The sequence below is a fragment of the Thalassophryne amazonica genome, chromosome 13 (assembly GCF_902500255.1).
Source record: "Thalassophryne amazonica chromosome 13, fThaAma1.1, whole genome shotgun sequence".
NCBI classification, from domain to species: Eukaryota; Metazoa; Chordata; class Actinopteri; order Batrachoidiformes; family Batrachoididae; genus Thalassophryne; species Thalassophryne amazonica.
Genome location: NC_047115.1, coordinates 74,525,803 through 74,553,403, shown reverse-complemented (window position 1 = coordinate 74,553,403; position 27,601 = coordinate 74,525,803). Strand labels below are relative to the sequence as shown.

Here is a 27,601-nt window from a genome sequence, read left to right as displayed (position 1 = left end):
TTGTCCTGAACCCACTACTTTGATATCTTGGCTGTGTGCTTAGGGTCATTGACCTGCTGAAAGATGAACCATCACCCCAGTCAGGTCAAGAGCGCTCTGGAGCAGGTTTTAATCCATGATGTCTTGGTACATTGCTGCATTCATATTTCCCTCAATCTTGACTAGTCTCCCAGTTCCTGCTGCTGAAAAACATCCCCACAGCATGATGCTGCCACCATCATGTTTCACTAGGGATGGTGCCTGGTTTCCTCCAAACATGATGCCTGGCATTTACACCAAAGAATTCAATCTTTGTCTTATCAGACCAGAGAAATTTGTTTCTCATGGTCTGAGAGTCCTTCGGGTGCCTTTTGGCAAACTCCAGGCAGGTTGCCATGTGTCTTTTTACTAAGGAGTGGCTTCCGTCTGGCCACTCTACCATACAGGCCTGATTGGTGGATTGTTGCAGAGATGGTTGTCCTTCTGATGATTCTTCTCTCTCCACAGAGGAATGCTTAAGGTCTGACAGTGTGACCATTGAGTTCTTGGTCACCCCCCTGATTATGGCCTTTCTCCTCTGATCGCTCAGTTTAGACAGGTGACCAGCTCTAGGAAGTGTCCTGGTAGATCTGAAGTTCTTCCATTTACAGATGATAGTGGCCACTGTGCTCATTGGGACCTTCAAAGCAGCAGAAATGTTTCTGTACCCTTCCCCAGATTTGTGCCTCAAGACAGTCCTGTCTCAGAGGTCTACAGATAATTCATTTGATTTCATGCTTGGTTTGTGCTCTGACATACACTGTCAACTGTGGGACCTTATATGTAGACAGGTGTGTGCTTTTCCAAATCATGTCCAATCAACTGAATTTACTCCAGGTGGACTCCAATTAAGCTGTAGAAACATCTCAAGGATGATCAGTGGAAATAGGATGCATCTGAGCTCAATTTTGAGCTTCATGGCAAAGCTTTGAAAAAGTATGTACATGTGATTTCTCAGGTTTTTTATTTTAAGCAAATTTGCAAAGATCAAAAGCAAATTCACACTGTTGTTATGGGGTATTGTGTGTAGAATTTTGAGGGGGAAAAAAATGAATGTCATCCATTTTGGAATAAGGCTGTAACATAAAATACAGAAAAAGTGCAGTGCTGTGAAACCTTTCTGGATGCACTGTATCTTTAGCTGTTTACTTTCACCTAGAATTGAAGCAGCTCAGCAATTTTGAAGCCTTAAAAAAGGGAAAATTACAAACAAAAGACCTCTGACAACTTTACCATTGACCTCATTTGGATGTAATTATTCTGAAATTACAGTTGAAGTTCTGCACATTAGACATCTGATAATTCCCTTCAACTCTAACATTCTTCTGTAAACAGTGAAACCTTCTCTAACAGACACAGTGCCCCATCCCCAAGTAAATCACTGCTGTAAAATCCATTTGCATTCATTCAAACAGAACACAATGGGAAAATGTATGTGTACTGTTGGGCTCCAAAATAAAATGATTAATTCTCTCCCTCTCTTTTTTCTCCCTCTTTTTTTTTAGACAAGCAACATTTTGATCTGCAAGATCTTACTCAGGCGTGAATCCATACAGAACACTAAATTGACAAAACCTTTTTCATTCACGTCACGGTGGTTTGAAGTCTGTTCCACCTTTTATTTTTTCTCACACCCAGGCTCGCTGCACCTCCTGAGGTCAGATAGAGGATAAGAACATCGAATGCTTGCAGCACAGATAAATATCAGTTGTGCACGCATAGCGTATGTTATAGTTCACTTTGCAAGACAAGTCTTTACCAACACAAGTACAAACACAGAATATTGGTGTAGAATAACTGGGCTTCCCATTATGAGGTGTCAGCAGAGTGCTGATAGTTACAGCTTATTACACACAAATTCTTTTCATGTTTTCTTAAAGACGTGTAATGACTTTATTTCTGTGCACAAAGACATTTTCCCCTTGCAATGAGAGAACAGATATGCGGTGGGCGACTAACACTGCAGTGCTGACAGTCTGTGCTTATCTGCTGGCTTTGACCTGATGAGAGCGAGGTCACGGCTGGATGCGCCTCCCTTATCGCCTCATCTGCGTCTGCCGGGTGAACCCAGGGCCGCCGGGCAGGCTTTTCTGCACCACCATGCTTCTGAGGATCAGGTGTTTTTTTTTGTTGTTGTTGTTCCCAGTGCTGGCAAAATGCAGGCTGGGGGCTGAGGAACAATACTGTGCTCACAGAGCAAGGAAGAAACTGCACGTAGCAAATATCACACAGCGTTATGTAATGAAACTTCCTTCTGCCTCTGTGATCCAGCTGCTTTACCCATCTGCCTCCAAACATAACCATTTTTAGACTCCATGTGCTTCTGCCAAGCCAAATAACCCTTATCATTACAGAAAGAGGACATTTATACGCTCAATCAAGTCTCAATGTTACCAAAGATCACTGTGTTTTTATTGCAGAAAGTTTTCCAACCTGTTAATCAACAAAGTGTAATTGCGATGGCACATAAACACAAACAAGAAAAAGGAAAACATAAAAATAATAAATACAAGCATGACACTAACAAGCAGTGGTGAACTTGGTGGCCACCAGACCAAGACTTAGGAAATGAAGTGACAACCGAGTTCACTTCAAGCCACATGTGATGATACGCATGTGATGATAAAAATTGTTGAAGTGCATTAAAGTTCACCAGGTTTCACTCAGTTTATTCTCATTACATGCCCTTTAAATACAGAGGCACACAAAGTGATACTCTTTATTGGTTTTGAGTTATTGTGTTACGGTCTGTAGGGGATGAAGTTATTTATCCATCCACTCATTGCATTTTACAATCTACGTGACTTGGGCAATTCCACTGTGGCTGATGTTACATTCAGAGAGGAAGCAGGCCTTTTGAAGTGACCAGGACTTACAACATACAGCCCCTGAGTGTTCCTGTCTTGTGGAAGGCATAATAGGGACAAGGTCTACTTGGTAGGGGTAAGAAACTTTGTTGGTGTTTAGTACACGTTGGTGGTACTCAATGCTATGGGTGTGACTGACATTACAAAAAACAGTCATTAAGAAAATCTATAAACTTTATTGCAACTTTCTCTTCAAACTATACAGGGATAACAACTCTTTCTATTCTAGGATACCGCTAATTATCGAAGCTAATGTTTTCATTTTCAAATTAGCTTTTCAGATAACTTTGAAAACCATCATCAGATCAATTATCTTCTGATAAATTCTGTTCCGATAATTTTTAGACCGCTAACATATTATTGCAAGCTTCGTGAATAAAGCTTTAATAGTTAATAAACAATTTAAAAGTCTGATATCAAAGATTTTAGAGCCTACCTGTTAAATGTTTTGTAGTAGATGTACAGTTCTATCCTCTAAAGACAGTGGAGAACTGGTTTCAGAAGAAATCACTCTATCCTCTGCAACCAGAGAAGAACTAGTCACAGAAGAGCACTAAAATGAGAGCCAAAAAAACATCATTTCTCTTGACAGCCTACTAACTAACTGACAATATTACCCAACTCACCCAGAGGCATACAGTTTTAACTTATGGTTAAAATTTTAACCAAAATAATTTCAGACACATTATTTAAATTAACGTCACGTCTGAAGTTTTATAAAGTGAAAATATCAGCTATATGTTTTAGTTTTAAAGTATTGCACTCATTTTAAAGGTTTTAGTGTGTACTGTAAAAGTTCATGACAGGAGAAATGCATTTGAGACGCTCTAATCAGGCTCCACATGGACAATAGCATTAAACCCTTTGTATATTGTGCCTAAAACTCTCGTGAATATATTCTCTGGATTTATAGATGTTGTTATTGTGTTTGTTTTATGTAAAAATGCCAGAAGAAGCTCAGGTTGCTTCTCCATTATTTTCAATTGGAATCACTGTGAGCTGCAATCACTTCCTGTTTGCTGTATAATGTCCTGGCTATTGTCCTTTACAACACTGTTTGTCATCTTTGTTCCAGAGTAATATATATAAGATGCCTGAAATTCGGTTTGTGTTTATTAAATTCCGCGCAGATTAAACGTAGCAGATGGTCTCTACTGCCATCTACTGTGTGCGCCAGAGAGTTGCTGCAGCTGATGAAAAGAAATAAAAATGTACATTTTGGTTGTATAATGTTCATTTACAGTTGTTGTCGTGTTTTCTCTCTGTGCTGTTTAAACCGCAGCAACTCTCTGGCGCTCAAAGGATTATGGGTTAGGAGCTGAGCATCTGGGCACCAGTAGATGGCAGTGTTTTATGCATTTTGACCGCGGTTATATCACGCAACACTTTTGGTTTCGTTCCCATTTTGTATGAGATGAACTCAAAGATCTAAAACTTTTTCCACATACACACTATCACCATTTCCCTCAAATATTGTTCACAAACCAGTCTAAATCTGTGATAGAGAGCACTTCTCCTTTGCTGAGATAATCCATCCCACCTCACAGGTGTGCCATATCAAGATGCTGATTAGACACCATGATTAGTGCACAGCTGTGCCTTAGACTGTCAACAATAAAAGGCCACTCTGAAAGGTGCAGTTTTATCACACAGCACAATGCCACAGATGTCGCAAGATTTGAGGGAGCGTGCAGTTGGCATGCTGACAGCAGGAATGTCAACCAGAGCTGTTGCTCGTGTATTGAATGTTCATTTCTCTACCATAAGCCGTCTCCAAAGGCGTTTCAGAGAATTTGGCAGTACATCCAACCAGCCTCACAACCGCAGACCACGTGTAACCACACCAGCCCAGGACCTCCACATCCAGCATGTTCACCTCCAAGATCGTCTGAGACCAACCACTCGGACAGCTGCTGGAACAATTGGTTTGCATAACCAAAGAATTTCTGCACAAACTGTCAGAAACCGTCTCAGGGAAGCTCATCTGCATGCTTGTCGTCCTCATCGGGGTCTCGACCTGACTCCAGTTCGTCATCATAACCGACTTGAGTGGGCAAATGCTCAAATTCGCTGGCGTTTGGAACGTTGGAGAGGTGTTGTCTTCATGGATGATGCGAAGGAGATGTGTTGCACTGCATGAGGCAAATGGTGGTCACACCAGATACTGACTGGTATCCCCCCCCCAATAAAACAAAACTGCACCTTTCAGAGTGGCCTTTTATTGTGGGCAGTCTAAGGCACACCTGTGCACTAATAATGGTGTCTAATCAGCATCTTGGTATGGCACACCTGTGAGGTGGGATGGATTATCTCAGCAAAGGAGAAGTGCTCACTATCACAGATTTCGACTGGTTTATGAACAATATTTGAGGGAAATGCTGATATTGTGTATGTGGAAAAAGTTTTAGATCTTTGAGTTCATCTCATACAAAATGGGAGCAAAACCAAAAGTGTTGCGTTTATATTTTTGTTGAGTATATTTTGGCTTTTGCACATGGCTTTTTTTTTTACATATGAAAAAAAGGCATATTTTACAAAAGCACATTTATATGTAAACCAACACACAGGTCACATTAATGTGTTTGTTTTTACATAGAATGAATGAGTCAACCAATCAGTGTTAGTGGAGGCTCATTTTACCCATAATCCCTTTGGCATCTGTGTGTGTTTGTTACAAAACTTCAGAATTAGTGCATTATTTAAAATTAAAAGATATGTGTTATATTTTAACTTTGTACAAATGACAGAATTGTCATTAATGTAGTTATGCTATCCAGAATAATTTGATTTATAAATCAAAACCATAAGTCAAAACTGCTTTATTTTCCAAGACCTCTGCCTCACGGTAGAACTGCTGTATGCTGTTAAGGAATAATAACTTCTGAAAATTATTATTATATGATTAGCTGGTGGTGAGGCTCTTTTTGCTGTGGTAGAGTAAAATATATAGTAAACAGGAGCTTCCAGCAGGAGGCACAGCGCACAAAGACAGAAGTGGTGATTTATTGTTTGGGTTATGATCGTGGTGTTAAAACTCAATTTTGAAAGTTATCAGTTAGCTGTAGATTACGATAAATTTTTGGGTTGTTTATTGGTTTAGCTTTAAAAGACAAATTTTCAGTTAGCCGATTAGCTGTTATCGAAGCAAAATTTTTGGTTAGCTGTGCCCACCACTGCTAGGATATAAAGTTGCAAACAACTGTCATTCTGCTGCTCCTTGCCATGTTATCAATCAAAGGCATAAACTGAATGATTGCATAATTATATGTGACTGATGTTACATGACTGACATTACAGTATGTCACTCTATATTTGAAGTTATAAAAATCCCATTTCTGCTGATAAACAATGTACTTTGACTAGCAATTGCAATATTCTATAATTTGACAGCTTAATAATAGGTTATGTTGGTATTTTTATGATTTCTTGGCCAAAGCAGGTGCAGTGCTGGCAAACAGTTTCTCTCTTCAACTGAGGTGTGCAATGTTCTCATTAACACAAAACAATAGTATATTACCTTTGAAGTTATCAACACTAGCAACTAAGCATATGCAGAGGATGAAAAATCAGTTTATGCAATAGATAGAAAATGAGCCAAAATCATTCACATTTTGATGGTAGAAAAACATGAGAAAATAAACCTGCTTTGACATGCTAACCTTCACCGCATCATTATAACTGAAATTACTTTCTTTCTGCACAAGTGAATATTTGCTGTTACAATTTCAAACACTATTCCCCCCAATTTCTATAAAAAAAATCTATCTATCTATCTATCTATCTATCTATCTATCTATCTATCTATCTATCTATCTATCTATCTATCTATCTATCTATCTATCTATCTATCTATCTATCTATCTATCTATCTATCTATCTATCTATCTATCTATCTATCTATCTATCTATCTATCTATCTATCTATCTATGTCATTACTTGACTCACTACATTTTTGTAGCATTAAATAAGAATTCTTTTAGCAGTTTATAATTATTAAAGAAGGTTTTAGATGTTCTAAAGAGACAAAGGTTGGCATTTTCCATAATAAACAGCTTCTGATTACATTTTCTTTTGATTACTGTAACTGTTAATTTCGGTAACACAAAGCCAAAAAAAAAAAAAAAAATCCTCAACAACAACAACAAAAAAGCATATATATACGTATATATATATATATATATATATATATATATATATATATATATATATATATATATATATATATATATATATATATATATATATATATATATATATATATATATATATCGATTAAATGCAAAGAGAAAATATTATTTTACCATTCTAAATCGTTCTAAATCGTGCCTAAATGTTAAAGTTAAATCAGAAGTGATATTAATATGAAAAATTTTAACGGGTGAAGTCTACCACAAACCTAGTGATGACATATCTAGACAGATGTCACGTGCAAATTTAAAACGTTTCTCTTTTACCTGGAAATAATATTGATATAAGGAAGTTCCTGTGGGTCTACAAAATTATTTTTGCAATTTGAGAAGTGGATTTCTAAATGTTTTTATTTACTTCCGGTAATGTCTATGCTTTACTTCCGTGTTGCATGGCAGTCACGTGATGCGGCACAGCAAATCAACATTTGTATTGTAAGGTGTTTTTTTTGGTACCTGCTCGAGCTTCTCTGTCCACGGTAGTACACCTATTTCATTTAGAGACTGATATGTTTGACGTTCTTTGGCCGTCCTTGTGTAACTTTTCATGAATGAAACCAGAGAATGTATTTTAACAGCAGCTTTGTGGAGTAACGTGTCGTCATTGTCGTAACGTGCGCTTTTCGTGGACCTCCAGCTAGCACTTGGTTAATGTGCCTGTAATTACAGACCGAGTCTTTGCAAATGAAGCTAAGGTTTGACACCAGCAGACAGTCACACAGTTGGTTTCGTTTTGTTGGTCTGCTGGCTAATACGACGTGTTATTTTATCCTATTAACTAAGGACATAACTGCTCAGTCATAATTTATTGTTCCGTGTAAACAGTGTTGTAAATAAATGCAATGCTGTAAACAAGTGACAGTTCCTTGAAAAGTACTGGTCCTCTTCTACATGCTGTGTAATATCTGTTTTCTGTGGCCTCAATAGAATTTGCCCTGTATTGCAACAGCAGCTAATAGGGACGGGGATCTTATCACTACCAGTGTTTGATGGAGATTATTTGTGTTTTTTTTTTACACTTGGACACGAACCAGTGACCTAAAGTGATGACTGGGTGTCTTTGATACCATATTTCTTCATTGGGTCCTTGCACTGCTGAAATGATGGAGACTAAGATGAGGAGTATTATGCCGCGTTCAGACCGGACACGACCAGACGGCACAAATTTGCATTGGTCGCGTGGCGACGGACGCGCCACCATCGCCCGGTGTGTCGCTCTGCTTTCGCTGCGAAAATTCCTCCCAGTGCGTCATCAAATAGGAGGAGCTTCCATTCCGCTCCCCGGTGTTCTGTCGAGATGAGGTGCGTCGTCGAGATGAGGTGTGTGGCACTTCATCTCAACAGATAAGTCTGTTGAGCTGAGGTGCGTCGTCGAGATGAGGTTCCTCGCGTAACTGCACATGTGTGCACTGAAAAAATTACTTGACGAAGTTCGCTTATTTTGATGGGCAAGTAAATGTATAAATTGTTCATCCGAACGTAGTAATGTATAAAATGTACTCACTATAAAACGATAAGTATTTTTAACCTGGAGTTAGCTTATTTCGACAGGCAAAATATACATATACATACATTTATGCTCCTAACGTAAAATACAGAAAATGTTTTACTTACTAGGCTATAAATACACTGAATACAATAAAAAAATACTTTGACGGAAAAAAAAAACAAAAAACAAAATGCGCATGCGCAGTTGCACGTCGAGCGAGTTACATCATCTCCACATATGCAGTTGCGTGAGGCACCTCATCTCGATGAAGTCCAGGGTAGAGCGATGTGCGCATGCACAGTAGTGTGACGCACCTCATCTCGACGACCACCTCATCTCGACGGGACACCGGCTCCAGTTGTCAGTCAAGTTAACATGACGGACCTTGATCACACAGAGCGAGTTGTTGTGGAAAGCTCACAGACGTCATGAGACGTTCCCAATTCGGGGAGTATCATTATTTGCTGCAGGAGCTGCATCTGGATGACGGCTGCTTTCAGCGGGCCTTCTGCCTCTGCAGGACCCTGTTGTGTGGGCCGCTGAAGAGGAGGTACTGCTGGCTCACCACCACCGGATGGCGCCCTGCTTGGAGTGCGGGCTTCAAGCACAAGAGGGCGCCAGAACCACTGGGAGTGACAGCCGTCAATCATCCTCAACACCAGCTGTCACTCATCATCTCATCATCACCATCACCATAAAGGCCGGGTGGCGACTCCACCTCCTCGCCGAGAAATCTCCTACGATACAAGGTAATCTCTCTGCTGACTTATACGTCAAATAATAATCTGATCTGTTTTGCAGCTGTTTTTTCCTGGTGGTATTTCCTTGACTGGATTTTCGGAGCTGCACGTGTGTATGATTGGAGGTGGAGGCTCTCCCTCCACAAGAATCAATAATCAAGGTTGCTGGGTGTGAGGATTCACACTCACTACCTTCTGTTTTTTCTGCCAGCAGTACCAGGGCCGACAACGGAGGACAGAGACCACCTGGGGACTCGGGGCTTGGCGGCTTCAGTGTTCTTCAGGCCGTTGGTGGTAGAAGCGGTGTGGGTCCCGGCTCTTCGTTCATCTGAGGTCTCCTATCTTCGAGCCTGCCCGCAATCCTCTTGTGTGTGATTGGCAGTACCTTTGTTTATTTTACGTTGTGTTCTTGTGCAACATTAAATTGTTACTCCTTCCCTTATCCATTGTCCGTTCATTAGCGCCCCCTGTTGTGGGTCCGTGTTACGACACCTTCCCAACAGACCCAGTTTGAGGACCGTTCACGCACGCACATGTAAACAATTAAAAAAAAACCTCCGCTCCTCCTGCTGTGGGGCTGCTGCTCGCTCCAAAAACTCTGTCATAATTGTGTTTAGAAACCAGTCACCATTTGCTTTATTATACATCTGTGTAGTTAATAAATAAAATAATCTTCACGGACGATTCGCTCGCGTGCGCAAGTGAAAAAAAAAAACCTCTGCTGCTTGCTGTGGGGCTGCTCCTTGCTCTTCCCCAAAAAACTCTGTCATAATTGTGTTTAGAAACCAGTCACCATTTGCTTTATTATACATCTGTGTAGTTAATTAATCAAATAATCTTCACGGGCGAGCTCCGCTCCCCCTACTGTGGGGCTGCTGCTCGCTCCAAAAACTCTGTCATAATTGTGAAATAAAGGACAAAAGGGACATAAGTCCTGCTCACAGGCTGGCTACCAGAGACATGACATGTTCACATCCAACTCAGTCAAACTCCAGACATCTCCACGTCACTACATATTCAGTCCCTGATTGGTCATCGCGGCGCGACAAGACGAAAAAGTTCAGCTTTTTCAACTTGGGGAGGAGGGCAACGTGACATGACGTGATGCAATATCGCGCCACAAATGCGCCAGTCGCTCAAAATCGCTTCACTCGCTGCGCAGCTTGGCGCCAAAACGCATCCTTCCATAGGGATTACATGGCAACCTGTTGCTGCTGTCGCTCGCGTCGCGCCCGGTGTTAACACGGCATTACTTGCATTGTTAGGGAGCGTCAGCTTTGACATTTTGGCCATGTAGCATGTTTTTCTGTGCATGATCCAGTACATAGGTGCCTTAATGTCGAGGACTTCAGTAGCTGGAGAAAGCCAAGGGGACAGCCATGCATCACATTGCTGGGACTGGTTAATTTAGAGATGTGGGGATGGACTGGTTGTCTGCCTGGGTGGTTGCCATACAGAAACCAAGGTGGTCCTTCATTGATGGAGTACAGTGGAAAAGGATATTCTTTCACCAAAACAGATGAAATCTAGGCCTCTATACCACTTCATCATGAAGCTGTAGAAATGGTGATACAAAATGCAAAGCTTGCACAGTGCACAATTTCTCTGATCACATCCACATAAGCCTATAACTTCTGGGTTGGTGTCTTGGTGACTTTCCTCACTCTTCTTCTTGCTGTGGTCCTCAGTGGTTGGAGAAGACCAAGGGAACTCTGACACTTCACCTGGCTGTGGCAGATAGATGGCTGTTTTAGAGATGTGGGGATGGACCTTTTGTCTGCCTGGCTGGATCTGTGGTGCCATGGATGTGATGCAATGTGGCACCAGTGCATGCTACCAGACTTGATGTGACTCATTACTAAAACACAATATTTCACAATATAAATTTAAATTTCAAATCGAACTAATATGACCCACACCCAACTTTTTCACAAAGTTTTGAAAAATCAGTTACGTATTAAAAGATCCTATTTTGTTTGCAATGTTCAAAACAATGACTAAAGGCCCCCTGACATGAGCATGACTTTGATTCACGCTCTTGCACAACCTGTGTCATGCAGGAGAGTAAACTCATCTTTAACTGGTGTAGACTGAATGTGACAGGGGCGCCGGCGCGTGCAATTGTGCAAAGAGAATTTCAAAATGTTCAAAAAATCCGTTACGCATAAATGTCGTGCTACGTGGCACGATGAGCAGCTCGTCAAGTGGAGTAAAGAAGAAGTGAGCAGAGCAAGTTGTGACGTCAGAGGATCGCATCAGAGTGCAGCTTGTCTGAAGGATTATAACAAGATGTTAAATCTATCAGAAATACACTTTAACAGCTGCACACAAGAACGAAAGAACACAACTGTTTTACCAAGCCATGACAATGTAAACATGACAAATAATTATCTTTTTAGACAGCTCAAAATGCTTTCTACAGGTCGTTAGGCGCATGCGAACAGCTGAAGCTGAAGCGGTCCTCTGTAATTCCGGAAGCGATTAGGCCCATTTTCAAGGACCAATTTGCAGAGAAAATGATTAATCCGACACAAAATTGTTATTTTATATACACAGCATCCAGCGCAGAGCACGTGGCAAGTGGTAGAACAAAGAACGGCGTCTAGCTGTGAACACAGTGGGTGGGATCATCACAATGATGGGCGTGCAAGTGCGTGAATCAAAAGTCATGCTCATGTCAGGGGGCCTTAAGTAAAATAAAATATCCTGGCTCTGCTACTTCATTTGACTTTGTCCCTACACTTGCTAGCATTTGTTCAAGAGGAATCCTAGCCTTTCTTGCAAATATCATCAAAACTGACATTACTTACTTCCCATCTCCTTGTTTAAGAAAAATACCATGTTATTTACATTTTATGACTGTGCCCCTTTTTGCTGGTTGTCCGCGAAATGTAATAGTTTCTGTTTCCATTTGACCCAACCTTTCCATAGTACAGTGCCTTCAGCTTCTCCCTTGTTTCACTTAAGGTCCCCTCAGCAGATGAGAGATGAATCTGCATGTTGATTTGGCACAAGTTTTACGCTGGATGTCCTTCCTAACACAACTCCACATTACACGGAGAATGGACAGATGTGGCCTTGAACCAGGAACCTGCTGCACAGGAAACAAGTGCACTTAACCACCACCCCTGCCCAACACAATGACCATTGTTAGGGTACGGTATATGAAGAGTGCAGCACACCTCCTTACCCTTTGCTGTCTTCACTTTCCTCATCATTGAAGACAGTCAGATCCCCATTCATTGCTGGGATGACAGAGTTTTCCAGTCCTTGGACCGAATGGGATTCAAGCCAGTTTCCTTCTGCACTATAGTCTAATGCGCTAACCACTCTGCCATGTTGAAGTCATTTTGTCCCAACCTTTCTATAATTTCCTTAAAACTCCACTTATTGCAAAAATGGGCTCTTTTAGTGTTAAAAGTTATACATTTTCCAGAATTCACTTCTTTTTTGCAAATACAGTGTGCCTCAAAATCCCCCAGTAGTCACAAATAGGGCTGCAGCTATCGAATATTTTTGGAATAGAGTATCTATTGAATATTTTATCGATTAATCGGATAAAAGGTACTTTTGTGTTTTTAAACAATATCAGTAGTGGCAGGGCTCTCCCTAAGGCACAATGTCACTGTACCATCATGCAGATTTTTAAGTTTAGGGTGTTCTCGCTCTCTCTGTTTTCCTGGGTAATTATATATTTTTTCACATTGTTAAAACTTTTGTAGCTTTGCCAAACCATAAGCCTGGGCGGTCTGTGAAATCTTCAGTCTGTGGACAAGACATTCTTTTTTTTTTCCTTATTGCACATTTCATTTGCACTTTTTATTACTGTGTGATTTATTCAGCGTTTAGTATATATTTATAGAGGGTTTTCAATCATGTGACCGATTTGCTGCAGGACAGGTGCCGTCTCCATTCTGGATTACAAGGAGGCTGGCGCGTGATAGAAAAATGGAGAGAATGTACGGTTATTACAATGCTTTACATCCTCGAGATGAAGCTATTTATCATGATAAATGTGTAGCAGTTGGTTCAGTGGATCCGTATCTTATACCAGATAGTGAATTTAGTGGTGATGTAATGAACAGGCCGACAGTGTCACACTGCGATATTGTGAACTAGGAAGCTGCCGACCAGGTCAGCCTCGCCGGCCTCCTGCAGAGCATCACAGCGGAGCTCTGAAAGCGGAGGTCATCTTGAAGTCCTGAGCGATTTCTCTCACCAGGCGCTGGAAGGGCAACTTGCGGATCAGCAGCTCGGTGCTCGAGGTCCACAATGTAAATAAGCATCCGTATTAGAAGCATTCTTGTGTTATCCTCTGCAGTATTTTTATGTATTCTTATATCATTTTATTGCCTAATAAAATAAAATAAAATTCTGGTAGCAGTGGATTTCTGTTAGCAGCGGATCTCTCTCAGCACCTTCGGTGCCGTGAGGCTTCTTCACACCGACGTTGAAACTTCTGCAGTTCGCCAAATGCACGTAGCGTATCACAGCAGCCACCGCGTCGTAATCCAGAATGGGCACGGGACACAAAATGACGTGACCGATACGTCACATGAAAACCCTCTATACATGCCGTACAGAGAGAGTGCAGCTCAAATCAAAGTCAAATTCCTTGTTTTCTTTGGATTCTTGGTGAATAAAGCCTTTGAAAAACGGCTGTGGAGTGCAGCGTTTCCACAAAAGTTTCACTGATAAATCAACTGTACAGCCTGTTGATAATACTCTAATCAAATCTGAATAAAGGCAGTTTTTATTTTTTTTAATCTTTAAACATGAGTCACTTAAAGTCCTTTCGGTTCATCTCTGGCGGTGGAGAGCAGCCAGTGGACCAAACCATGTTTGTAAAATAATATACAAACACATTGGTTCACTTTAAATGGGCAATAAGTCGTCATCAGCAGTGACCCGCTTTCTCTTTAAGGGCTTTGTTTTACTCAGCGTGCGGCTTTGTAAGCTTGTAGCATCGCCTGCTACATTGGTTAGCTCTTACATTAGTTATGCGCATGCTCTATGGTCTTCTGTGTTTTTTGTGGGAGCATTACAGCCTCGAGGCAAATTATTTGCCTCAAACATTTTTTGTAATTGAATTTTTCGAGTTACTCGATTAATCGTTTCAGCCCTAGTCACAAATGCTGTCACCTAAAGTCTAAGTCAGACATGTTTTATCTAAGTTATTGTTCCATGTGCAGGCTAATTAGCCCATGTGCGAAGCAGGCTTTTGGCATCAATTAAGGGTACTTAACAACACTTTCAACCCATTCTCTGTGTACTATGGCCTACGCAAAAATGTATGATGGTCATCCCAGGGTGGTAGCTGTAGCCAGGTAGTGGTCAATGAAGAGTTATACAGGGGTCATAATTTAAGGCCACTTCACACATAACACGAATGAGGCCGAATGGAGCACGGAGGAGGATTCGACGGCCACAGCTCCACAATTGTGTTATGCTTGTGCTGGAAACCCAGTCGAACGGCGGTGGAGATGAGGTCATACTGCTATCTGACCATGGTCACAACATTTGTATGGCATGTCATACTCAGGTTGGACCATTTGGACCACGGTGAAGGGGCTGCACGAAATGATCGGCCACTTCGAACTCTGGCTAAATGTCATGAACAAGCTAGCCTTCACGCCAGCAGCCGAATGAGGGTGAATGGCGCCCAAATGCCCATTTGACCCACATTTGGCCAGAATCAATGTGCTACCTGCAAACTTCCAACAGCATTCACGGGGCACTTAAAAAATGCGGGCCCAGTCGCGCAGTCAGCACAAATGTAGTTCCCAGGACACCACTGTCGTGCGGTTGAGGTGGTGAAAGCTCAAAGGGCAGTCAGTGTGTCGTGTCCACCCCGTGCTACGCGAATGTACGAGTGTGTTGTGTCCTCTTAGAGTAACATGAATGACATGTGAGTGTGTTGCCCCCCCCCCCCCCCAAGCAACACAAATGGCGTGCGAGTGTGTCCAAAGCCCCCCCCCCACCAATCCAACATTGTCAAGGTGTGGCCGAGGTGGTGAAAGCTCAAAAGGCAGCCGGGACACATACATTGGCATTCCCTCCTATGAGTTACACAATGTATTCCTATGGGTTACACAATGTATATAAGACATCATGATCATCACAGTTGTAATACGAGACGTGCAGGTGCAGGCAGCATGCTACGAGCCCACGGTCCGCTGCCACTAAACACAGTTGACTGGGATGTCAGCGCTGTGGAACACCCATCATGACTACATTCAGCATGTCCCTCTGGATGTGGAATTACTGGGCAGCAGTGAGCCCATGCTGTCACAACAGAGATAAAAATAAAAACTCAACTGTGGACTGGCTCCAGCATGTGTGTCAAAGCGCTGGGTGGAGACCATCACGCAGTAGCTTGTGCTGCACATCCTGCTAACAGCTCCCACCGTCAGCTCACAATAGCGTCATCCCATATGAATCCCATATAGATCCCATAGAAACCTCATATGAAGCATTCCGCGGCCAGTGCGCCATCCCACCGGACAGTCATGTGACACACGATCGCAACAGCCACATGTTTTTATTTAATTTTATTTCATATATGTAGTTTAATTCAAGTCCTTGCATACTTCTATGGGCATGAAAGAAAATTAACAGAGGGACGATACTTCCTGTATTCTCTACTCTTTTTATATCAGGAATTAAATATTCCATGCTTCCCCGCTATTGGGACAGCTCCCAGCTGCTGTGTGACGTGTAGCGTGTTCGTGCGCGTGCACATGACTGCACACAAAGTCATCGCTGTGGGATCTGCCCACATTCTCGGTGGTTGCACAGCATCCGTACACACCTGTCCCACCGGGTAGTCCTCCTGAGTGTGTCAGGATGTCTGCCATTTCTCCTCATTTGCTGTGAATCTGTCTCATTCAGCTCTTGTGTGATTAGTGGGAAGGGGCCTTTCAGATTGCTCCAATCATCTTGAAAAGTATACCACGTTATTTTGGAAACAAAAAGGGTTTTAAAAAGGAATAATCTGCAACATCTTTTATGCTTAGTTATCAAGTTATGGGGGTAACATATGCCATAGAATGGATGTTGATCTTGACTTTGAAGACCAAGCATTCAACACGGTCAAAACTATTTCATTTATTAATCCTATTTGCTAAGCCAATAATTTTCATTGTCTTTTACCAAAATTACTTTTAACTTTTGACACCTGTACAATTGCTTTGCTCATGTACATTCAAACTCAACAAAGTATCTACATTATAACATCAGTTGCTCAAATCTTGTTGTTTGTCTTTCCAATGCAGGCTCAAAGATGGCTCAAACAGAAAATAAGATGTTGGTTTTGGGAGCGTTGGCTGGAGTAGCTGGTGTCAGTTTAGCTGTGGTCTGCTACCAGGGCTTCAAGTCCAGGCAGACAGGCTCATGGATGATGCTGGACCCGAGAAGCACAAAAGGACAGGCAGCAGGCACCATGTTTGTGGATGGTCCAGGTGTGGCTGGGAGTCAGGCTGATGTGCTGGAGCGCCTTGAAGCCTTGATCCACTGTGTGTCTGACCTGAAGGATGAGATAAAGGCATTGAAAAATGCTCTGCCGACACTACAGGCCCAAGTGACAGAGAAACTAAGAGGTGACAGTGCGGCAGGAGGTCCTCTCCATAGGACAATCCCGACGCGGAGGAAAAGGGCTGCAGGAACGGCGACTGGAGTCAGAACTGGGAGTAGGAGCTCAGAGGAAGCAGAGAGTGAGGGAGGGTGAGTTCCTTGAAAGATCTCAGTTGATCCAAAGGTTAAATAATATATATTTCACAATTAGGAATTATGTATGTTTCAAAGGTGTGTCCATACATAATTTTGCCTGCCAAGCTTCACACTACTTTATCTTACATTATGTAAATTCATTTTTTCTGCAACAGATTCTTTGACCGTTGTGTAATTTCCATAACATTCGCAAAATTTAATGTAAAGCTTGACGTATTATCGTATTTGCACGTCTTAAGTCCCAGGGCCGACCATCAGCCCACCCCCTTTTTTGAAGGAAGTTGGTTAAAGGCCCACCGGAAATTAAATGATTACTCAATGAAAATTTACACCCACCTAAAATATATTAATTCTGTGACTTTCTCAACATGTAAAACCCAAAAATAGTGAGTTTTCACTATGTTTTTCTCCTCTTCTGTGTCGGACTTAGAATGCGGTTGTCCATTTGTCCAGTGCTCATATTGTGATTGACTCTTGTGCAATAAACAGGAAGTGTTGTATGGCAATATGGCGAGCTTTGCCGCAGTCACACGGTGAAGGAGCTACTCTGTTTGTGCTCGTTTTTTTCTGACAAAAGTCCTTTTTTCATCCACCAGAATGAGTTTCTTGTTAGCTGATGGCTGCAAAGTTTGTAATTAAGCTTTGTGTGTATTCATAACTTTGAGGGGAGTTCAGACTGATCTTTTCTGCTGTTTGGAGGTTTGTTTTCTGTTTTGACTGTGAGAGAGGGACACAGAAAGGATGCAGCAGTGTATTCAGTGAGAGGCTATCGGGAAAATTATGGATTTTTTTTATTTTAACGGGCAGGAATCACAGAAGGCAGCAAACAGATTATTTAACTGCAGATTCACCTGGATGTCCACAGGTAGGGCTTATTTTTGGTAATATTCCATGAGTGCCAGAGTTTTATGTTTTAATACAATGCTGTGCAAAATGTTTCAGTGAAGTAAATTGTCTGCGTTGTTAAAATTGAAAACTGACCCTGCACGTCACATCAGTTTTTTTTTCTGCAGAGGTTAAAAAACAGACAGAAAGTTAGTTAAACACCCACTTGAAATGTAATTATTTTTAATTTAAAGTTTATTAAACACCCATCTAAAATAAATCCAGATTACAGGGTACAGATTTTGTGGCAATTTAAACATTGAAAACCCCATTTAATGTACGTTTTACATTATATCTTAAATAAACATGGCCCAGTCACTTTCATATTTGAAAGTGAGGTGCAGACTGCCACTCACTATTGCTTGACAGATTTGATTCTGATCTGATGTGGATTGTGGATTTTGTGGACATTTGAATTTAATATTGAAAAGCCCATTTGATGTACATTTTGCATTATATCTCAACCAAAAGTGCCTCAATCACTCTCGTTTGTGACAATAAGATGCAAACTGCCCGTCTCAATGAATAGACTAGGCTTGATCTGCATCTGACCCGTATTGTGGATTTAGTGGGTATTTGATTGATTGTTTTTAACATTAAAAAGTCCTTTTGATCGATAATTTTAATTATATTTTAGCTTATGAAAACCCACTTCTTTTTTGTGTCCAAGATAAAAATTTGTGGAATTGGAAACTAGTGTTGATGGAGGTTTGCCTCAATCACTCTCATTTGTGATAACGAGGTGCAAACTGGCACTCTTGCTGAATAGACTACGTTTGATCTGCATCTGATCCATATTGTGGATTTAGTGGCTGTTTGATTTTAACATTAAAAATCCCTTGTGATCAATATTTTGTATTATATTTTAGCTTATGGACAGCCACTTCTAACAGGACTTTGACCTTGAAAGTTTTTCCAAGGTAAAAAATTGTGGAATTTGAAACTAGTGTTGGCAGAGGTTTGTGCTCTATGAGCGCAGTGCTGTAGTTCTGTTAGGATTTTCTTACACCACCAAAATTGGATGAAGGTTACAATTTTATGCTTGTTTTTCTATCTTCCAGTTATCAGCTGGAAACCATTTGCCACAAAGCAATGACACATTGTGCATAGCAGCAATAACAAATGTTCTATAAAAATTCTATCAAAAAGAATTCAGAAACTGAAAAAGTTCAAATTCAAATGCATGAACTACGTACATACTCCTGACATTTGGTCACATATAATTTAGCTTATGAAAAGCCACTTCTATCAGGACTTTGACCTTGCAAATTTAATAAAACACATTTAATAAATAATGATAAAAGGGTAGGAAAAAACAGACACAGACAAGTGATTTATTCTTTATTTGTGAAGAAATCAGACATTTTATTAAAATTGGAGGTCTGACAAACGTATTATTTGGCCAAGTTTGTGCAATTGCCCACCCCTACTTGAAGCAGAATTTTGTGCAGAGCGCTCAGGGTGCTCAGACATGCAAATACTGTATATTTGCATTGACATAGTGCACAATTGAGATGTTATTAATCATTAAAAAGTGAACGGACAGATGATTGTTTTGTTCTGTACTTGTTTGTTCCTTGCCAGAGGACGTCTAGTCGATCTTAAGTTGCTTACTGACATTTCCATCAGACAAATGGTTAAAGCATAACTCTGTCTTCAGTGGTGGACTGCAGGAGGTGATGTGAGTTGTGGTGCACACCAGCAGTCTTGGTTTGTCCACTCATTCCATCAGAGCCGAAAATCCACCGATGGCTGGCTTTGTGAAAGTTAAAAGACTGGAAGTTCTAGTGTTTTAACCGTCATAAAGATAAACATTGTCTTGGAACAGTTCCTGCTTTCTTGCATAAGAGTCTTTCAAAGTAAGAGCTCATTTCAACATTAACTTTGATCCCGCCACAACTACTACCAGTGACATCGTCACAGGTAAGATGGAAAAGAGATGAGAAAAACATTATTTTTTGCTTTTCACGATGTTTTGCTTTTCACCCACCCAACATTAAAATGTTTTAATGTTTGGTGTAATTGTAAAAAATTATTTAATTTAGGGTGGGCGTTTCACCAACTTTCTTAAAAAAAAAATGGGGGGGGGGGGGGGTGGCGGGCTGATGCCTGACCCTGTGCACTCCGATGCACAGATTCACTCACTCATATTCAACAGCTTATCCAAGATCAGGTTGTGGGGGCAACAGCTCCAGCAGGGGATCCAAGACTTCCCTTTCCCTTGCCACATTGGCCACTTCCAACTGTGGGAGTCCAAGGCATTCCCAGGCCAGTGTGGAGACATAATATCTCCACCTAGTCTTGGATCTTCCCCGGGGTCTCTTGCCAGATGGATCTGCCTGGAACACCTCCCTAGGGAGGCGCCCAGGGGAATCCTTACCAGATGCCCGAACCACCTCAGCAGTGGCTCTACTCCAAGCTCCCCATGGATGACCGAGCTTCTCACCCTATCTCTAAGGGAGACACCAGCCACCCTCCTAAGGAAACCCATTTCGGCCGCTTGTACCCGCGATCTAGTTCTTTCGTCATGACCCAGCCCTCATGACCATAGGTGAGAGCAGGAAGGAAGATTGACCAGTAGCTCAAGAGCTTCGCCTTTTGGCACAACTCCCTTTTCATTACAACAATATGGTAGCGCGAATGCAACACTGCCCCTGCTGCGCCGATTCTCTGGCCAATCTCATGCTCCATTGTCCAGTCATGAACAAGACCGCATTCCCTACCCGGAGTAGGCAGTCCATCTGTTTCCTGCTGATTACATGGCCTCAGATTTAGAGGTGCTGATCCTCATCCCACCCACTTCACACTCGGCTGTGAACCAATCCAGTAAGTGTTGGAGATCACAGGCCAATGAAGCCAACAAGACCAGATCATTGCAAAAAGCAGCGATGAGACCCTGAGCCCATCGAACTAAACCCCCCCCCCCCCCCCCCCACTATGCCTCGATATCCTGTCCATAAATATCACAAACAGGATTGGTGACAAGGTGCAGCCCTGTCACTAATCCTGCCTTTGTACAGGAGGAAAGGTCAGCTTGTATTTGTATTTGATCATAGATCTGTGCACCCCTCTATCCAGAAAGCTTGGAAGAATAAATGGAATTTGTTAACTTATATTTGTCCTTATAAACTGGGAACCTAAAAGCCATAACATATTGAGTCATGTTTGTGTTTAATCACAGCGCATTTAAAAAGACAGCAGCACTTACTACATTACACGTCACTCAACTAGTCAAAAAAAAAAGATAAACATGCTGCAAAATAAATTCATCTGACACAAATGACGAGCTGCCATCCAATTAAAGCCATTTATGAGAAAAGTTTAGATTTGCACTTTGTTTCACTGTAGTTGAGAAGCTTGAATCTTCGACTGGACTGGGTTGCTTGACGCGAGGACGTTTTGTTTCAAATCGCAGAAGCTTTCTCAGCTAAGATTCTTGCTCTGGTAGTCTGACTTCTGTCTTGACTCTTGTAGAGAAGAATAAACAGAAGCCACAAAAGCTGGAGTTTTAAACCTAACATGACCCCTCCTACCGAGAGGCAGACTGCTATAGGCTAGTGACTAAACAATAGCTCTAATTAGCACCTATTGTGCTCTAGTTAGCGCCCTCCTAATGACAGGGCAGCTGTCCCTCCTAATGATGGGACGGACACCTCTCCTGATTGCTGCCTTGACGACTCTCCTGATGAGTACCTCATTGTAAACAGGGGACAAAGCGTGTCTCAAAACTGAGTTGATGTGTTCTGTAAAGTCCTCAACCTCCTGTTGCTTGATTTTAACCCATGTGTCATCGACATATCTGAACCAGTGACTGGGAGGGATGCCCGTGAACTCGGTGGACTCCAATATCAAGTTCACGTGAGGATGCCAGAAACAACCATTTAGCCTTCTTGGGCTGTGATGTTACGATTGGAGAGAACAGGCAGCTCCAGACAGGGGTCAGGGGTTACAGAAAACCCACTCACACTGACCAGTATCTGCTCCTTGGCTCAAACCACCCCCTTGAACACAAGCTCGGGGTGATCAGGGCTCTTCAACACAGAGCCCTACAGGTGACTACAACTGCAGAGGGAAAGGCTAAAGAACAACAACTTGTCCGGAAAGCCCTCACTGTATGTGGGTACCCACGATGGTCCCTGGACAAAGTGCAGAAGTCCCAGAGAACAAAGAGACCAGATTGACAGGAGACGGAGACAAGAAGAAGAGGAGTGTCTCTCCCTTATTTAGCAGGAGTAGGGGAAAAACTACAGAGGATCTTCAGACAGCACAAAATCCCAGTTTACTTTAAACCGGTTAACACCTTGAGACAGAAATTAGTTCACCCTAAGGACAGGATCCCTAGTTACAAACAGAGCAATGTAGTGTATTCTATCAGATGTCAGGAAAACTGTAACAAACACTACATAGGTGAGACTAAGCAACCTTTACACAAAAGGCTATACCAGCACCGCAGAGAGGGTGCCAGTGGACCTCAGTCTGCAGTTCATCTCCACATTAAAGACACTAACCACATGTTTGAGTTCAAGGAAGTTAAAATCTTAGCCAGAGAGAAGAAATGGTTTGAGAGAGGGGTCAAGGAGGCATTCTATGTGAAACAGTTGAAACCCAGCCTTAACCGGGGAGGGGGTCTGAGACACGCTTTGTCCCCTGTTTACAATGGGGTACTCAGGTCAAAGAAGTTTCAGTCTTTTGTTCATGGTAATGAGTCATTCACGTCATCAGTAGAGTCGTCAAGGGAGAAATCAGGAGAGGTGTCCGTCCCATCATTAGGAGGGACAGCTGCCCTGTCATTAGGAGGGTGCTAACTAGAGCACAATAGGTGCTAATTAGAGCTATTGTTTAGTCACTAGCCTATAGCAGTCTGCCTCTCGGTAGGGGGGGTCATGTTAGGTTTAAAACTCCAGCTTTTGTGGCTTCTGTGTTATGTGTCGACGCGGGTTGAGGAGCGGACCTGTGTCTGACTGAACCCAGCGCTAAAATAACCAGAAAGCGGTTCCAATAACAAAACAATTTATTTTCCCCCTTTTGTGCAATACTCGGTGTACAAACATAAAACGCATCTGTCTGGCGGAGTGAAGGACGGCGCGCTCTCCAGCGCCCAAAGGGATCAAAGCCCGGCGCCTCTGGACCCACGTTCACCGCCAAACACCCCCCAGGTGGACACAACAAACCGACTCTGTGAAGGATAGAAAAGGTGAGGTAAGTCAGCAGCTACAACTAATATCCTTCAAAGGCACACACTATCAGCAACACATTCAGGTCTGAATTTAAGCTTTATGTAAATGAGCAGCTTCTCACAACAGGTGGAGGATCATCAGTCCGCATGCCACGGCCGTGAGAAGCAAGCTGCACAACTCTCATCAATATTCACATATACTGCGTAACAAAATACCAAATTACTGTTAACAATTATTCAGACAATCAAATCACCTCTGATGTGTGCTGACAGCATGTGTCCCTCACCCGTCCTCCTTCACAGGCACGATGTGTCAAACCCAGGCGCGGTCCTCAGCGTCTCACAAACGAACATCACAAGGTCGAGTTCCTGGCAATTCTGCTTGAATCACACATGGCTTAAATGCAGAACGCCATCTCATTATCTGCTTCAGCTGAAAGTCTTTAAGGTTGCACGTGAGCATCATCCACAGGTGCTACATATCACGTTGATGAGGGTGAAGGACTCTTCTGCCAGCACCTTCTCCACAGACAATAAATCAGTTTGCATACCACCTGGAGAGCAAAGAAAAAAAGAACACCAAAATGTCCAGCCAAACCCCCCCAACACACAACATTCTGTTTATTCTTCTCTACAAGAGTCAAGACAGAAGTCAGACTACCAGAGCAAGAATCTTAGCTGAGGAAGCTTCTGCGATTTGAAGCGAAACGTCCTCGCGTCAAGCAACCCAGTCCAGTTGAAGATTCAAGCTTCTCTACTATGGAAACCACCTGGACAACTGAGAGCCTACACAGAAACTTTGTTTCACTGTGTTAAAATGTCTGATGTAGCTCTCTGTTGCTCACAAATTAAAGATACTGTGTTTAGATTTTAAACACAACAGCAAACACTATATTCATTCAATATCATTTTGTTTTTAATACTATGTATGACTAATATTTAACAAGTAACATGAAATATAACTCAATAATGACATTTGAAGTTTGCATCATATTTAAATTAAACTGGCTCAAGTTGTGGCTCTTACAATAGATTAAAAAAAACATATTTCCAGCCATTTCTTAATGTGCAAAAATAACTAGATCCAACGACTGTTTCATTTCTAAGGACCTGCACCCCTACAGTGTCATGGATTTACTTTTGTTTTTGTTGCCTCTTTTAAATGTTAAACACCATAATGTGAGACACACTTTGCTTTCATGCCGTAATTTGTCACATCACCTTTCTTAGCACACTGCAGCACACTTGAGTAGCTCCTGAAATTAATAGCTGTATGTACTGAATTTGGTGCTGTTGCAGGCAGCTTTGCCACCTCGAGGTGCTGGGACTCAGTGCTGGGCCTTGGGAGTCACATCTTCAGCACATAGAAGATCCCAGGACTCAGTGGCCAAAAATGCTAATGCAGACCCTGTAATTACCCCAACAACCAATACCTGCCTTTATGTACACATGATGTGTACATGAAGCTGTTAACAGATAATTGTGGGCAATGAAAACACAGAGTAGTAGGTATGCGGCATAGTAATAGGTATGCGTCATTATGCAACTCTACATTGGCGCAGTGTGAAAGATGCTTTAGCAACACAACATCAAAGTATTCATGATTCCAAGTCTGTCTGTGCACATGTGGCAATAATTGGTGGTTGCTGATGTATTTTATTACTAATTATTTGTGATGGAGAAACCAAACTGTTTTGAGCCAATTAATCAATATGAAGCAGTGGTGTTGCAATGGTTCAGTGTTTTGAAACATTTGATACAATTAAATATGGTGACACTTGTTGGCCAATCTTTAACATATCAAGATTTCATGAAACAGTAAGGCACTGTTATGTATGTTTAATAATAAAGCTTCTTCTAAATTTTTTTACTATATTTTCATTTAAAGATATTAATAATATACTTGTGTTATAATGGGATTGTGCTATCATAAAATACTGTATGTAATAGAGATATAAATTGAGATGTTTGTGCAACTAGGGACTAGGGGAAAATAGTTCTACAAAATGATGGGTTTTGGGTGCTTCAAAGGTTTTTGTTTAAACACAAGATCATTTCAGTGGTGTTAGGTTTGAGTCTGTTCCTTTTCTATGTTACTACCTCTCCAGTTTTGGAAAAGACCGTCTCACACAGCACAGAAGTTGCTGGCATATGAAGATAGAGTTTGTTCAGCTTGTAAAGAGTTGGATAAACAGCTGCCTCCATCCCCGTTAACTCTCACTGCAGAAAATGGTTCTGGGGAGCATTAGCATAACTAAAACCCTTCAGCTTCTGGGGAGGCTTCATCACTCAGACCCCCAGACCATGGGCCTTCTTGACCCCCGGCCATTTTAAGCATTTTTCTTTATTTGCCTCTCACATGCCTGACTTGTTTACTTTCAACAGCTGCTCTCTGAGATTTGATACAAGGTCAGCTGATTCGGAGAACGAGATTTCTCACAACCAAATTACCTTTTCATCGACTGGCTTGAGAGCTTTTGACAGGCAAACTTCGTGAGTTGTTTTTGTTGATACTTGGGCATTTAAAAATGTCATCCCGCGGCACAACATGGAAGAACGCCAAAGACTGTCCAGGACAGAAAAAAGTGTTGCACGATACAAGCAGTGATGCCGGTAACGCGTTACTTACTAACGCATTACTCTAATCTGACCACTTTTTTTAGTAACGAGTAATCTAACGCGTTAATCTTTCCAAATCAGTAATCAGATTAAAGTTACTTCTCCATGTCACTGTGCGTTACTATTATTTTTCATTGTGGGTCGACAGCAGCATTAAACTTGGTCTGTGGGCAGGAGGTCGGGGTTCGACTGAACTGCACACTTTCAGCGAGCTGTGAGCTTTTCATCCATGGTTTTTTGCAGCTGCTCGACTCGTCCTCACCTCTTAAAGCGCGGTGATCAGCACATCTGCACTGAGCTTTACAAAGACATTTTTATACTTTTTCCCCTCCTTTATTTAGAATTCTGAGCTGAGCCGTTCCGTATCGTCTCGTTAAAAACAGCTGATCCTCCGCGACGCGTCAACAACTAACACTATTTTCCACTCAAATGCACCTAAACTCTCTTTCTGAGGACCACATGATGTGAAAACGCAATAAAACTTTCTTACCTGTAAATCTGGTCCTGTTTTCTGCATAAATAAATGTTATCCATTCTTTGTGCTCAAATGCCAAAGCAGGGGCGAATCCAGATGGAATGGGGGCGTGGGGCAAGGATGTGCCCCCCCCACAACACCCCTAGATTAAAGGTCCAGTTTTGAAGCCGTTTTTTACTACAACTACTAATATTGCTTAAAATAATAATAATTTCGACAAGTAAAATGTTTAGAGAGTTAGAATTTAATAGTTACATTTCTAAACAATGTAGGTTTGAAATTGCAAGTTTTACTGTTACAGTGCTGTCAACAGTTAAATATGAGGTCAAGAAAGAGGTCTTTATTTTACTTTTTATAAAACAAGTATTTATTTTCATTGAAGTCAAGAAAGGGTGACTATAAAGTGAGTTGTTGTCGGCAGCTGTGGAAAGTAACTAAAAAAGTAACTAGTAATCTAACTTAGTTACTTTTACAATTGAGTAATCAGTAAAGTAACTAAGTTACTTTTTCAAGGAGTAATCAGTAAGTAATTTGATTACTTTTTCAAAGTAACTGTGGCAACACTGGATACAAGTAAACAGAAGTTTGGCCAATATTTGTCATGTCTTTATTAACAGTATTACTCACTTGCTTTGTAAACAAGAGTTACAATTCCCCACTCACATGTCCTATTTTAACCTCAAATTTTCAAATACTTTGCATGACAGAATGGGAAAGTGTTTTTTTAATAGAATGCTCAGAAGGGACAAACACGGTCGAGTCCACAGCTAGTAGATCTCAAACTGTTTGGTATTCCAGGCTGTAAACACGTATATTTCTGTTGTAAAGTTGGACATCTTAACATGAGGTTCGGTGGGGATTGACTTACTTTTGGAGCCAGCCTCAAGTGACAGTTCCAGGAACTGCAGGTTTTGACTCTTTTGCATTAGTATCAATTTTCAGCACACGAGGTTGCCACTTTGTAAATCTTTGTAATCTGAATAGCTGCACATATAAGGGGAGATTTTTTTGTCAAGACTGGTCCCAGTTTTAACTACAGAGCCTTGACAAACTTAAGCCAGCCACAAACCTGACTGTGACATGATGTGATACTGCTGTCATAAAACACCAATGTAACTCAGCAGCATATTGTAGCATAACTGCTGAGTAACAGTGTACACATGACAGTGATTCTCTCGACAGTAGTCTGCTATTTAACATTAAGTTTTGGAAAGGTGGGAGCGACGCAACACATTCTGTCCAGTCGGAGCTTCTGAGTGATAGAGAAAAAAATAACAAGGCTGTGTTTTATTACACTGAATGCTAAAAATGCTACTGTGTGCACACAAGATACTGTTTCTTTTGGAATAAGATTAGTTAGTTTGTACATTTGATTAGTTTGTGCGTGCATGATAAGCATCCGCTCTCTGTGCTGTG

General features: G+C 41.6%; 1 protein-coding gene across 2 annotated transcripts in view; it reads left to right on the top strand.

The window, feature by feature from the left end:
• Window positions 1-7,467: 7,467 nt before the first annotated feature.
• LOC117523519 (regulator of microtubule dynamics protein 2) overlaps window positions 7,468-27,601 on the top strand; it is a 143,139-nt gene continuing 123,005 nt past the window's right edge. For both annotated transcript variants that reach the window (XM_034185075.1, XM_034185074.1), the window contains exons 1-2: window positions 7,468-7,552; window positions 16,577-17,024. In XM_034185075.1, coding sequence (XP_034040966.1) covers window positions 16,585-17,024 — 440 coding nt within the window. In that variant the 5' untranslated portion in view covers window positions 7,468-7,552; window positions 16,577-16,584. The remainder of the gene's footprint in view (window positions 7,553-16,576; window positions 17,025-27,601) is intronic.